This window comes from Strix aluco, chromosome 17 (genome assembly GCF_031877795.1).
Source record: "Strix aluco isolate bStrAlu1 chromosome 17, bStrAlu1.hap1, whole genome shotgun sequence".
NCBI classification, from domain to species: Eukaryota; Metazoa; Chordata; class Aves; order Strigiformes; family Strigidae; genus Strix; species Strix aluco.
The window spans coordinates 17,222,119-17,234,761 of NC_133947.1; the positions used below are offsets into that span (position 1 = coordinate 17,222,119).

Here is a 12,643-nt window from a genome sequence, read left to right on the forward strand (position 1 = left end):
ATAAATCATGCCATATGGCACAGAGCTACACTCAGTGATTTTCCAGGCAAACTTGCCTAGAACTCTAATGAAGCGTCCCAATGTTTTTTATTTTACTCAACTGATATTTAAGTATCCATCCCATCAGGGCACAGGTCCTTCCTTTTACCTGCATGTTCTAGCTCACAGCTTGGCTACCAGGCTACTGCTCTGACCCATGCTACACAGGAGCTACTCCCTGTCCAGGCAGTCGTAGGGAGATTCAAAGCAAGCCAAATAGAAGAGGAAAAACATGCAGAGTTATGCATTACTATTTAAATCGAAGTTCAAGTGCAAAAAAATAAGTGAACCCATTGGACATGTATTTAAGGCAGCTTTTCATCTACCAGAACAAAAATATCCCAAGTCCATTTACATCCATCACCTCCAAGGCCACCAAATCCAGATGCAGAATTCTTTACATCACACACTTCTACAATTTTACAATTCACCAACTTTTAGGTATAAAAACCAAAAGGACGAACATTTTGTCTGGACTTTTCTGGGCTCAAGCCTTAGCCTAAAAAGGGAGTGCTGTGCCCTCAGAAGTAACATTTGCCTTGTGCTAACCTACTACTTTATGCAGGCTCCATAAGTGGAACCTAGTAACCCCCCTGCAAAGTTACAGAGACTGAAATGAAACAGCACTGATACCAATGATACATTATTTTTTATACTTTTTTCCAGTTCTAACTTCTACTGAGGCAGGTACTTACATTAAATGCAAAACCGTATCTCTGTATCCCAGTGTAATGGTATTCTTTATGCACAAATTGCTTGAGACAATTTAAGGCAAGTTCAAGATAGAGGGAGAGTTTTTTGCAAAATCTCTAAGCTGAATCTTTTTGCAGTTTTATTATTGAAGACCTAAATGGAACAAACTCTCAGTTTAACTAAGTTTCATTAAATGTTAACAGTTCCCAATCTTTCAGGGAAAATAAAGGTGCTGCTTGTGTTTAAAATTAACATTTTTTCCTCATTATTTCTAAATTTGTCACATTCACTGAAATGAGCACGGTTCAAAGAGAAAATGACTTACCATTCTCCATCCTGTAAGAGGGCACCATACGTGTATTCTGGGAGGAATGAACCTCCAGTCACGCGCCTGGAGAAACTGCCCTGGCTCCTAATTTTGATACCAAGTCAAGGCAGATTGGCACACAGGTACATGCTCAAGCAAGTACTCCAACTGTCCGCATATTTCAGTCATATCTCATCAAAGTAATAAGCAGGGGCAGAATAAACACCCCAATGGAGACAAGGGCAAAGAATGACAGTATACTAAAAACCCCATACACTGAGCAAAATTACATCTCTTCAGGAAGAGAGGACAAGTCTAGAATGCAAGTTCTTTAGGGTAGACGCTTCCAAACTCAAGCCTGAGTAGGAAACAGAGAAGAAATAATTCCTTCTTATAAAGTTATAAGAACTACACAGGATTCTCACCCTATAAAGTCAAAGGGAAGCATCAATCTCAGGACTACACCTCTGGAAAGGTTCCCCTTGTCGTAATTCCACAGCTGTATAACGCAGCATCTTTGCTTTGTATTAATGCTCTGTGAAGAGCTAACTCAGACATTTCTACATCAACAAGACCAGACTGTTTAAAACATTTCCACAAAACTTACAGACAGAAAGGGGTGGGGAGCACAGCATCTGGTACCTTAAGCAAACCATCTGCCTAACCAACCCCCCCAAAATCTTGTTACTAGTTCCTTGCTCCCCAATTCCTATTGCTTCAATCCCCACAATGAATGCAGGTGCTCACCACACTGTTGATCTGCATCTCTTTTGCAGAGAGAATAATCTGCTCTCCTACACAATTCTTTTAAAACACAGCTAGTGTTTAAAACTTTGCAATACACTCAAAAAAAACCCAAACCAGTTCAACCTAGAAAACCAATCTCAGAAGCAGCCCACAAAACCTTACATGAAAGCTATCCATAGACTATGTCCTGAGCTAGCTGACTGTTCTCTGCGTTCTGCAATCATAGACTAGTGTTGAACCTACTTTTCCCAGGAAATTATACTCCTGACTGTATCTTAGTGTTTTTCATTGAGCCATCTCTTCAGAGGGTAGACAGCCCTATTTATCTAATTTTGACCACCGCCCATCACTGCACCGTTTCCTACGAATGAACAAGGGATCTTTTGCCCTGCAGTGTCAGGATCCAATACTAATCCAAAGGTTTGCATCAAAATGAATCAGTACTAAGAGAAAAAGTGTCATACTTTCCAGGGCAAATCTCCATTAAAATAGTATGGAAGGCCACAGAAAACTACCCAGTCAAGTTAGGTGTTAGACTTGACCATTGAGGACAAGAAAAAAAAAAAAAAAAAAAAAAAAAAAAATCAAACTTAGCTGTGTTAGCTAGCCCTATTAAAAAATTTTCAAGTTAGGTTGCTGATGTTCAGAGCAAAAAAGGTGTTTCTACTGTTCTGCTGCAGAAGCCAAGAATTCTTCACACTGCAACTTAAACTGTGCACCCCCTCTTCTCCTTAACAGGTTTCTGCCTCCATTCAAGCAATAAAGTCCACCAAAAAATCAGCAGCAACTGAGGTAGGTATAAATCAGCCTCTGTCTTTCCTCCTAGTTCCAAACAGCAAAAGAGAAATGCAGTTCACAGTAACATGCCAGGAACTATCCCAGTAAGAGGTCCCATTAAGTGGGATTCAAACCACACAAAAATTAGCAACAGAATGCCTGGGAAAGTGAATTCAAAAGCTGCAGATGGGGGTGAACTTCATGTGCCAGGAAAATGTTTCTGAAGTCAGTGTCATGCCATATCCTCTCACAAACAAAACAACCTCCTCAGAAGAATGGACTAATTACCCTAAAATTTGCAATGAGCGAAGCTGCCAAGCTATACTACTGTCACTTTGAACTGAGGTCCCACAACAAGCAAAAAGTTATCTAGACAGAAAGGGTGGGAGCCTCCTAAAAAATAAAGAAAACACCCCCCTCATTTATTCAGAAGGGAAACTCGAAAAGCTCATGATCTTGGTTCACGAGCACCACACACTTCAGCCCCTGCATATGCTTCTTCTAAGATTTAGGGGCAACTACCAAAAGGGACCAGGCAGCTCATGTAAGCAGCAGTGGCAGAATGAACTAGAGCAAAAGAATGCTGAAGAAGTTTTTTATTTGATACATTTGACTTCACTATTTGAAATGAATAGGAACCGGGTGGAATGGCTCAGAGCAGCTATGTGGGGAATGGTTTCCTGATAATTTACAATCATCTTAAAAAGTAAACAGCCAGGGCAGTTCCACAGAGGCTTTTATCAACAGTTTGAAGCAGGAGAGAAAATAGACACTGCTCTGGCTGGAAATAGTTTTCTGTAAAGTTGGTTTAAAAAGAGTACATATATGGAGAACAGCCAGATGGCCTTACACGGATTAGGAACTTAGAATTTACAAACTACAGAAGAAACTGCAGAATAGACGAATGCAGCTCTGCTTCAAAACAAAAGACTTAAGTCATGATTTTTTTTTTTTTCCATCCTATCTAGAGGATTGTATGTTTAAGTCAAGCTTCTTGCCAGGGCAAAGAAGTGGAAAGGTACCACCATCTCATGGCCATGTTCTGAACATGCTCAGAACTAAAGGGAATCAAAAAAACCAGCTAAAAAGCCACTGTTTTTAAATATGATTCTCTAAACCTAGGAAGTGGTCTAATTTCTACGAAAATGCAAATCTACAAGTGGCAAACCAATCATTAATGGCTTGCCTAGAACTGCCCCTCTTCCCCCACTTTCCTTTGATTAACAAAACCAAACTGTATCAAAAAGCAGTTTTCTATTATAGCAGCTGCTTACCCTGTCAGTTTACCTTAAAACACTTTGATTTTAGAGAACAACAATAGTTTTTCACATACAGAACATACCTGTGCATATTTCTACAACAGCTTTTCCACTGACACCTTCCACTGTATTCACTGAAATGTGCATTCACCCTCCACTTCATACCTGAATCATGAAGTCATTTTCTTCTTTTACTTCACAAACACACCGAACAATTTCAGAATCACTTTCTTCAGCTTCTTCGTCAGGGTTCGTGGTTACATCAACATCCTGACTGCAGTCATCATCACTCCAAAGCAAGCTATCCATAGATGACTCACTCAGGCTGTCATCCTCTGCACAAGAAGTAGTTAGACAATATCCTGAGTAATTACAAAAAGGTCAAATAACTCAAGATTTCATCCCCAGTATGCTGACATACATTTCTAAAAGCATAAGTGTACTGTGTAATTTAAGGAACATCACAATGTTACTACACTGTTCATTGAAGGTTACTACATAATGAAGTTTTATATTCTCATTAATAGCTCCTTGAAAATATTCCAACTTAACAGCTTCTGTCATTAGAATTGTACTCTCAGCATACAGTGCCTCAAACCAAAGGCACAAAGTCTCTTTAGACAAGTAAGTATAATAAACAAAACCAGATTTATAAATTCAAATAGGATTCACACTAGTTTCTGAAATTTAGACTTGGTACTTTAAGTGCAGAGGTAAGAGGGTTCTGTCTTACGAACCATTTGATCTCACAAAGTAATGTCTCTATTACAGAAACATTTGGAGTCCAACACAGAATTTATTCCTGCTTCAGCAATGATAATTTTCATTTCGTGTTCTGTTGAGGACACATTTATCAATTCAGGGGTAGTGCACTGCACAAGGTGTTCTTTAACAATGCTCCCACACTCCTTAAAGCATAAATGCATCTATGTGGACTGAATAAAAGAAAATCTTTATTGAACAACATGCTAAATTGAGATGCTTACCTTGATAATATTAATGCAATGTCTACACCTTCCTTGGAGACAGAATGGGAGGGTCAGAGGGAGAAGACAAGGATTTTAATTATTTGGAAAATACTCTAATGAGGTGGAAGAGAGTGGAAAGCAAAAATCTTAGTCACTCTTATGCAGACTGTGGTCTCTCACCTCTATTGGGTAGAACTATTTTGATCACTTAGACCCTGAAACAAAACTGTGGAAATACAACCCACCAATCTGGTATAAACTAGATCTTTTGGAGAAACATCTGTTCTCAAATTTAAGGGGCTGAGAAGCCAATGCATTAGTTAAGTTTCATGTTTAAAAGTTTTATTCCACCTCTGAGATGGGACACTCTTTCCTGAAGTACTAAGCACACCGCACTTTCATTGTACACAAGAGCTATCCTATTCCTTACAACAGATCTAGTTTATCTAGGCACTGCTTTTATTGTTAGTGCAAGTTCTGAAGTTGCATAAAGCAGCAAAGCAATTATGAAAAGGATAAAAGAATTTCCAGTACTTCTCACCTCCTTCAATGTCTATGAACTGATCAAAAGAATTCTGAGCAACTGATGGCCAAGTTACTAAACTAAACTGCAAGGAAGTTCTATGGCCGATAAGCTTCATCGACTCATCACTTACATAACATGTTTTAAGACATTATCACCATCTGCACTTCAGTGCATCTTTAATGTTTCTTCCTTCCCCTATATAATGGAATTATGTTAATTTTGTATTTTGCCTAACCCAAACAATAAAACTGTTGTGTCAAAAAACCTAAATCAAATAGTCATCAACAGTGTATCTGTACAATAAGGAATTTAAGGTTCCTGTACATAATCAAGCTGTCATACAGCTCTCATTCCCTTCAAATCTGTGAGCTTTAAGAATAACAGAAAGAACAAAACGTTTATCTCCTTTTTATTGTAGACTTGTGACAGTAAACAGCAAGATGGACCAAGATATGAAAAATCATGAAAGCTGGAACATAGCAGCCACATTTTTATGAGCTCTTAAGAAGTACTATGAAAACACTAAAAAATAGCTACTCAAGAGTTTCTCATCATTATGAAGCTCAGAAGGTCATTATAACCATGTATCTTACTGTACCTATACAACTACACATAACCACATCCAGTGGTGTCTCAAACACAGCACACATACTGTATTACAGTTGCATTACCTCTATCTTTAACTCTGGATGAGTTATTACTTTTTAGAAACCTTTGGAAATACAAAAAAATTTAACTACTGAAGTCTGAACATTGTTATTATAGAGTTAATAAGGTGCTGCAAAAAGGTGCAAAATGAGTTTAAGTTGGGAAATAAGGGCAACAGTTTTAAAGCCTCTGTGAAGGTAAAGTCAAAGCAAAAAGCAGCAACATTAAGCTCTGGAAAGTGAACTGAGTTCAACTTCTTCAGGCAGGGAAAAGGAAACACAGAGTCCTGCCTATGAATTTACTATGAGATTTACATCACGAGTAGCAGCTTTTGTGTATATTACTGCAGCTCACACATTTACAGGTAATGAAAGACAGAAGCAGCAAACCAGAGTAGAGTCATCTTACCATTTGTTTTTGTTTTTCCTCTGTGCTGTCCAGAATCAGAGCAGTGCAGCAGTGTGCTTGCGTGGGCAGATGATTTATTTGAAGAAATACATTTTGTGACAATTGATTTTTCAGGAGAAAGCTCCTGCGAAATATCTGTGTTTTCTTCACTGCCAGAGTATTCTGAAAAATTGTAAGGAGTGTTACTATTAGAAATCTGTGGTCAAGAAAGTTGACAGAGAAAAAACCAGCACTGTGCAGGCCCATAGCAGGCATGTGTAATTAATTCACGGAGACCATTTTCACTTCCATATGCTAGGACTCTAGGACTTCACTATGCTGCTGAAAGATTTGCAAGCTTTCTAGAGGCAAGAAAGTTATTATCTGAACCAGAAAAATCATATGCAGCTCAGTCATCCTTCACTGCTGATGTGAGAAAGGCTGAAAAGACTGGTTACTTAAACCTAACTATTCTTCAGGGCGAATACATCTACAAATGCTTTTGCATTACAGGCACTTCTACACAAGCACTGTTAGCTGAACACCTCTCCCTCACGTCCCACTATTCTTCACATGGGCTACACACATCCCCTAATCTCACAGACTACGAAGTGGACAGAAAGCATCTCTTCTCTTATTTTCCTAGGATATGTATGGAACAGGATACTTGGGTGGAAATGAAAAGCCCCAACTAGGAACATGTGGAGAAAACACCTAGAACAGTTCCTGGACTGTACTGAGGCTGTCCACAGTTATAAGCAGTACCCTCCAATCAGTTAGCTGGAGAAAACCTCCAAAGTTCCCAGACTGAAGAACCACAAGGGCAACATCAATAAAAGGCAAGCAACATTTTAAAACTCAAGGGTAGATGGACAAGTAGTTTGTGGGTACTATTTATGCAACTATTACATAAATTTACAAATTATACTTTGCATATTGGAGGGCACCATATAATCAGAAACTCCCTAAAATGTTTCAGTACAATTCTGAGTCAGTCTGCCTGTGTTCTTTCTTCTCCTCTACTCTCTCATGACAGCTTGCCCTATTTCTTCATGGCAGTAATCAAAAAGGTAAGATATTTTCTTTCCCATCTCAGAAACTCCTGCACAAGGAGCTCTGATTTAACAAATTATGCATGCCAGATTGAAATATGCTGCACTAATGATCCTAGACATCCATCAATGGCAGAGAAAGTTGTCATGCCTGATCTGTAAACATTTCACTAGAAAAATCTTTCAGAATGAATTGCAATTTTCAGAAGGGAACAAATCCAATCACCAATAACACCTGGGCCTACATATGAAGTTGAAAGTGTAAAATGGCCCAAGGAAAGCATTCCCAAGCCTCTGTAGATGAAATCAACAGAGAAGACATGTTCCTATTTACAACCCTATTAATGTAGGTGGAACAGCATATTATGACACACAACAGAGGGGCACAGCATGAGTACAGACTTTAAATCAGGCTTTTACTTCATCTCTCCAGGAAAAGAGACATTTATCCTTTAGGAAAAACATTTAGGATGTGATAGGTTTAATAGAGCTCACTGTCACAGCCTCTGAAACCTCATACTAAATGAAGATGTAAGAAGCAACAAGATTAACAGCAGAAAAAGAGGACTCATCAGCATTTCCAAACTCCATCATTCCTACAGAAGCCCCAAAACTAACTCATATAACTGAGAACATCTGGTATGTGGGGTACTTGGTAACAAATCAAGGGGATCTGCACCCTCTTGAACTGGGTAAAACTTGCATACAAGTACACTTGCTAATGAAAACCCAGCCTTAAAAGAGTGACATACCCTTTTTGGAGTTAGATTTATTCTCTGCCCTTACAAGCACCTCTATAAGCCACCTTCTAGCATTAATGATGCACCTCAACCAGAAAATATATTAAATTGTGATTGGCAAGATAATTTTAACTGCTCAAAATAAGAACTAACAGATTAATGAAGAAAGCAGTCTTATCTGCACTGTCTGTTTTTAAGAGCATGGAACTGGGTAACAGGCAAAACAAAATAATGAAGTTGTTTTCCTCTACAGAAGAAAAAAAGAGTTTTACCAGGCTTAGTTCTCTTTTTCTTTTTTTTCTTTTTCTTTGACTTGGACCTTCCATAGTCTTTGGATTTTCTTTCTTTGTTCTTCTCATGTTCTTTAACAGCTGAAATTAGACAACATTCCAACTTAATTTTTAAGATATATACACACTTATCCTACTTATTAATTTTCTTAAGGACCTCCACCGTTTCTTTGGTTAATCAGGGCAAGCTCACTGCAAAAAAACAAGAAAAATTACTTGTAAGAATTCCCAGCTCTCATAATCGGAATGGTCTGTTTTAAGTCCTAATTTGATTGTCCCACAAAAAATTACAATAGCATGTGGGAGAAATCAACTGTACACCAATGCCCATTTACTACTTACATGTTTCAGAGATTACTAAAAAAGAAAATACTGGGGGATTTGTTATATCCATTTTCTGAATTACCGTAGCTGAACATTTCAGTAGCATTGCGACAGAAGCCTGACAGGAACAAAACTGCAGCCCCCCCCAACTCTAGTACAGTTCCTCAGTCAAATATTTTGTTTTTATTGAAACTGGAGTAACAACTGGTTCAGTTGGCTTTAATTGCTATTGTCTCACCATCTGTTCTCCATCGTATTTTCATGGGAAATAAAAAACACCGTAATTTTTGAATGATTGGGTGATATCCTTCAATCAAGTCCACCACAAAGCATGTTTCCAGAGCACTTGCCATGAAGTATAGTCCCACTGCAAGGTAGTGTGCACAAACCCTTGCCTTCCATATCCTAGTGTTTGTTTACATCGCCTGTCTTCCAGATTTAGGTCCCCGCAGCAGAATTTCTAGATACTTACACAGCTCCTTAAATAAATTATTCTGACTCAGCCGAGACTACAGGTACAATCATAAAATCTATTATGGAAGGATGCCTTGCAGCTGAAAAGGACTCTGCTCTCAGAGTCCTTAGCTGACTGAGCCACTCACCATCCCATTTAGAAACCTCTTTCAATTTCTGATTATCAATATCAGAATAAGCACCTAAAGACACTCTCTACCATAAGAAATCTTCTCCTGCACAAAACATTTAAGAACCCTAGCTGGTCTGTAATCACTCATGAAGCAAACCAGCAATACCAGTGCATTATGTTAACCTCTTTCGTACATGCTAATAGTAAACTCCCCAATTCACAAGCTAAGGCTACATATTTACAGTACACAGCTCACTGAGAAACTGGAAATCTCAGTCACATTTTACCAGCTGTGATGAGCACGCATGAGACATGCTTATTGGCTCCTCCTCATGAGTCTTCAGCACTGTATCTCCACATCCTCTTAGTCCTTGAGCATCTCCTGCTACTTTGCCACTTACGTTCCTCTCTCGCATGCCATTAGTGATGGCTGCTAAAATTGTGCGTTGCCAGCAGCCACATTAACTGCTGACACTAATGGCAGCCTGCCATACCAATTACATGTCCTCTTCAAAGGCAGCATGACTGGCAGCACATCCCCCCTCCGTTACCATTTGTTGAGGGGGATAAAAAAAAAAAAACAGAAAGGAAAAGGAGGTTGATACTGAAGCCTCAGCACAGAGCTTCCAGCTTCCTTCTTACTTTCCTTTGGCCTCATCCAGTGGTCAGGATCCTCTAGGTATCATTTCCTTCTCCTGCTCATACGGATGCAAGTAAATTCTGCCATTTTATTCTTCCAGAAGAGCAAAGAGAATAACTGAGGTCAACATAGGTAAGAAAATTTCACATCTTTTCATTTGAGAATTGAAATTTGCATGGTCAGATCATCCAATTTGTTGTAAGATCTCTGAGAGCACAGAGTATGCTACTTCAGTCACTGTCAACTGTGATAAATATGACAAAAAATTGTCACTTTGTTCTACACTTTTTCCCCTTGAGCTTGCCTGTATGTCCTTTAAAAATCTTAAAAAAATCCAAGTACTTGCGAATTTCTGTGTATAGCTATCTTAACTGCACAACACAGTTAACGCAAGTTTTCCTAAGAAAAAAATCTGCAAAGAATGAGTATTATAAAAGGAACCTTCCAAAAATACTGTACTGAAGAATCCTTTTGTCTCAAGTTGTTCCTTGTAAGCACTCTGAAGTCTAATGAATTCTCACTGAAAATAGACCAGACACGGAGGTTACCTAGATTAGGAGCATCCTCAGATTCACATGATCAAAAAGAAAGGTAAACTGCCTTATATAATCCTAAAAATTCATTACAACACAACTGCATACTTAAAAAGGGTTTTCTGGCAAAACATAAAATGACCTAAGCCCTCTCAATTTCCCTGAATGGCAGAGACACTAGTGAGGACCAGGATGAGTACCCAGTCACATCTTCCACCACCACTGAAAATTCATCTAATCTCCATATGCCATACTCTCAAATACGAAACGTCCCACTGAGTCAGCCCAATGAAGAGATCTCATTCAGATCTTCCTGCAAGGGAAGGCAGCAAAGGATACCCAAGAATAAACAGAGGTGGTAAGTAATATGACCTACAGAACAATACAGTGACAAGCAAGTAAGGTGATCTTCTCAAGGCTATCTCCAGAACAAAGACCACCTGTTGCAAGTAGAATAGTCTAAGCACAGATTTTGTTGGTTTCCTCATCACCATGACTCAAAATTCTCACCACATTATCTGAAGGAAAGTGGTGATGTAGTAAATATGGAAGTATGCTGGGAATTATTTATATATATTTTTATATGTATATTAAAATATTTAAATATATGTATTATTTTTATATATATGTGTATGTATAGATACAGACACTCCACCCCCTGCATGGCTGCTACCCACCCATACTATAGTAGATTCCAGAATAAACAGGGTTTACACTATACCACTGAACAAAGTCATGAAGTAAAGTTACTCAGAGATGTTTAGTAGCAAGAAGTGTTGACTACCAGAAGTAGTGAAAGGCTATTAAAAAAACAACAAAAGAAAAAACTAGGTTGCCCTTTCCCCCCCCCCCTTTTTTTTTTTTGCTTTATTAAGTTTAGGTATCTCAACAAGTTCTGGGTTACTTAAAATACTTAATGCTTTGGACAACCAAGAGTTTAACAGAATTAAGACACGTGTCAAACAAGCAAAAATAAGCAAGAATCTTTTAATGCCCTTAAATACTTCACTACTTTCTATGTCTTAAAAACATTACACACTGACTGGGAAGAATAAACCCCAATGCATATAGCAAGAAAACTTACAAAATACCCTATATTGATTCTTCATTTGAAACTATCACAAAGAACAAGTGAAAAAACACCACTTACATTTTACACTGTGCATTCATGAAAAATTAAACTCTCTAAAAGGTATACAGAATACTTTCTATCAATATTATCAGTTCCTTACAATGCTTAAAACATTTCCAAGTTTTCCAAGTTTAACTTTTTCATGTCAAACTAAAAAGGCGTACCATTTTCAACTCTTTCTTTTTCTTGAGGTTTCCGCAGTGATCTCGCTATGTGGTTCTTGGTTTGTGCTCTAACAGAATGTCGGTGACTATTTAATGCACTTACAGGAGATGAAGTTCTTCTCTTTTCTATTTTTTCATCTCTATATGGGGTACTCCTTAGGGCTATGTGTAGAGGAGCATCTACAAAGAGAATAAAGATGAAGTCCAAGCTTTAAATACTTTCAAAATGTAAGTCTACTTCACTAGCAGCAGTTCTGGTAGTCCACGTTTCTGGTCAGACACACTGCTCAACTCAGTCCTAGCAACCTGACCACAGAAAAGCTTTTGAACAGAAGCTGAATTAAAGGATAAAACCTGTAATGCTTTTGTTGGTTGATTTGGATTTTTTTTTCTTCAAAAAGAACAGTGGATGCAAATGCATTGCCCAAAGCTCTACACTTCCAGAAACACTGGGGCTTTGAAGAGAGATGGAAAGAGAAACAGTTCAGTTTGGCAGAGATATGGGTCAGGTAATTTTTATTATTTGTTTAAAAGAAAAGAAGCCCTGTTGATTTAGAGAAACCACAGCCTGTTCTCAAAAGCGTGCTTTGTAATGAGGCAAACAGAAGCAGCATAGAGAAGCTCTGTACATCTAAGGAAGGGCAGTTTTTGAATACATACCACAGTGTTTTGAGTGAGATGCAAGAATTCAAGATCACTACCTAAAACTCATGAAAATCATGAGATACAGACACAGCTTCATCTGAGATTCTATTTACTAATTAGGTCAAGACAAATAGTTCCCATCTTCCTAACTACTGCTAGCAAATCCTACTGGAAGACTCCTGGACA

The 12,643-nt window shown here is 38.3% G+C and overlaps 1 protein-coding gene across 14 annotated transcripts in view; it reads right to left on the bottom strand.

Moving 5' to 3' along the window:
• Nucleotides 1–12,643, bottom strand: part of PHF20 (PHD finger protein 20) — a 74,760-nt gene that overhangs the window by 14,278 nt on the left and 47,839 nt on the right. For 10 of the 14 annotated variants that reach the window (XM_074843235.1, XM_074843234.1, XM_074843233.1 and 7 more), the window contains 4 exons: nt 11,813–11,992; nt 8,416–8,514; nt 6,373–6,534; nt 3,988–4,184 (listed from right to left, as the gene is read on the bottom strand). In XM_074843235.1, the coding sequence (XP_074699336.1) occupies nt 3,988–4,184; nt 6,373–6,534; nt 8,416–8,514; nt 11,813–11,992 (638 nt within the window). The remainder of the gene's footprint in view (nt 1–3,987; nt 4,185–6,372; nt 6,535–8,415; nt 8,515–11,812; nt 11,993–12,643) is intronic. The other 4 variants (XM_074843244.1, XM_074843239.1, XM_074843238.1 and 1 more) reach the window with 3 other exon arrangements.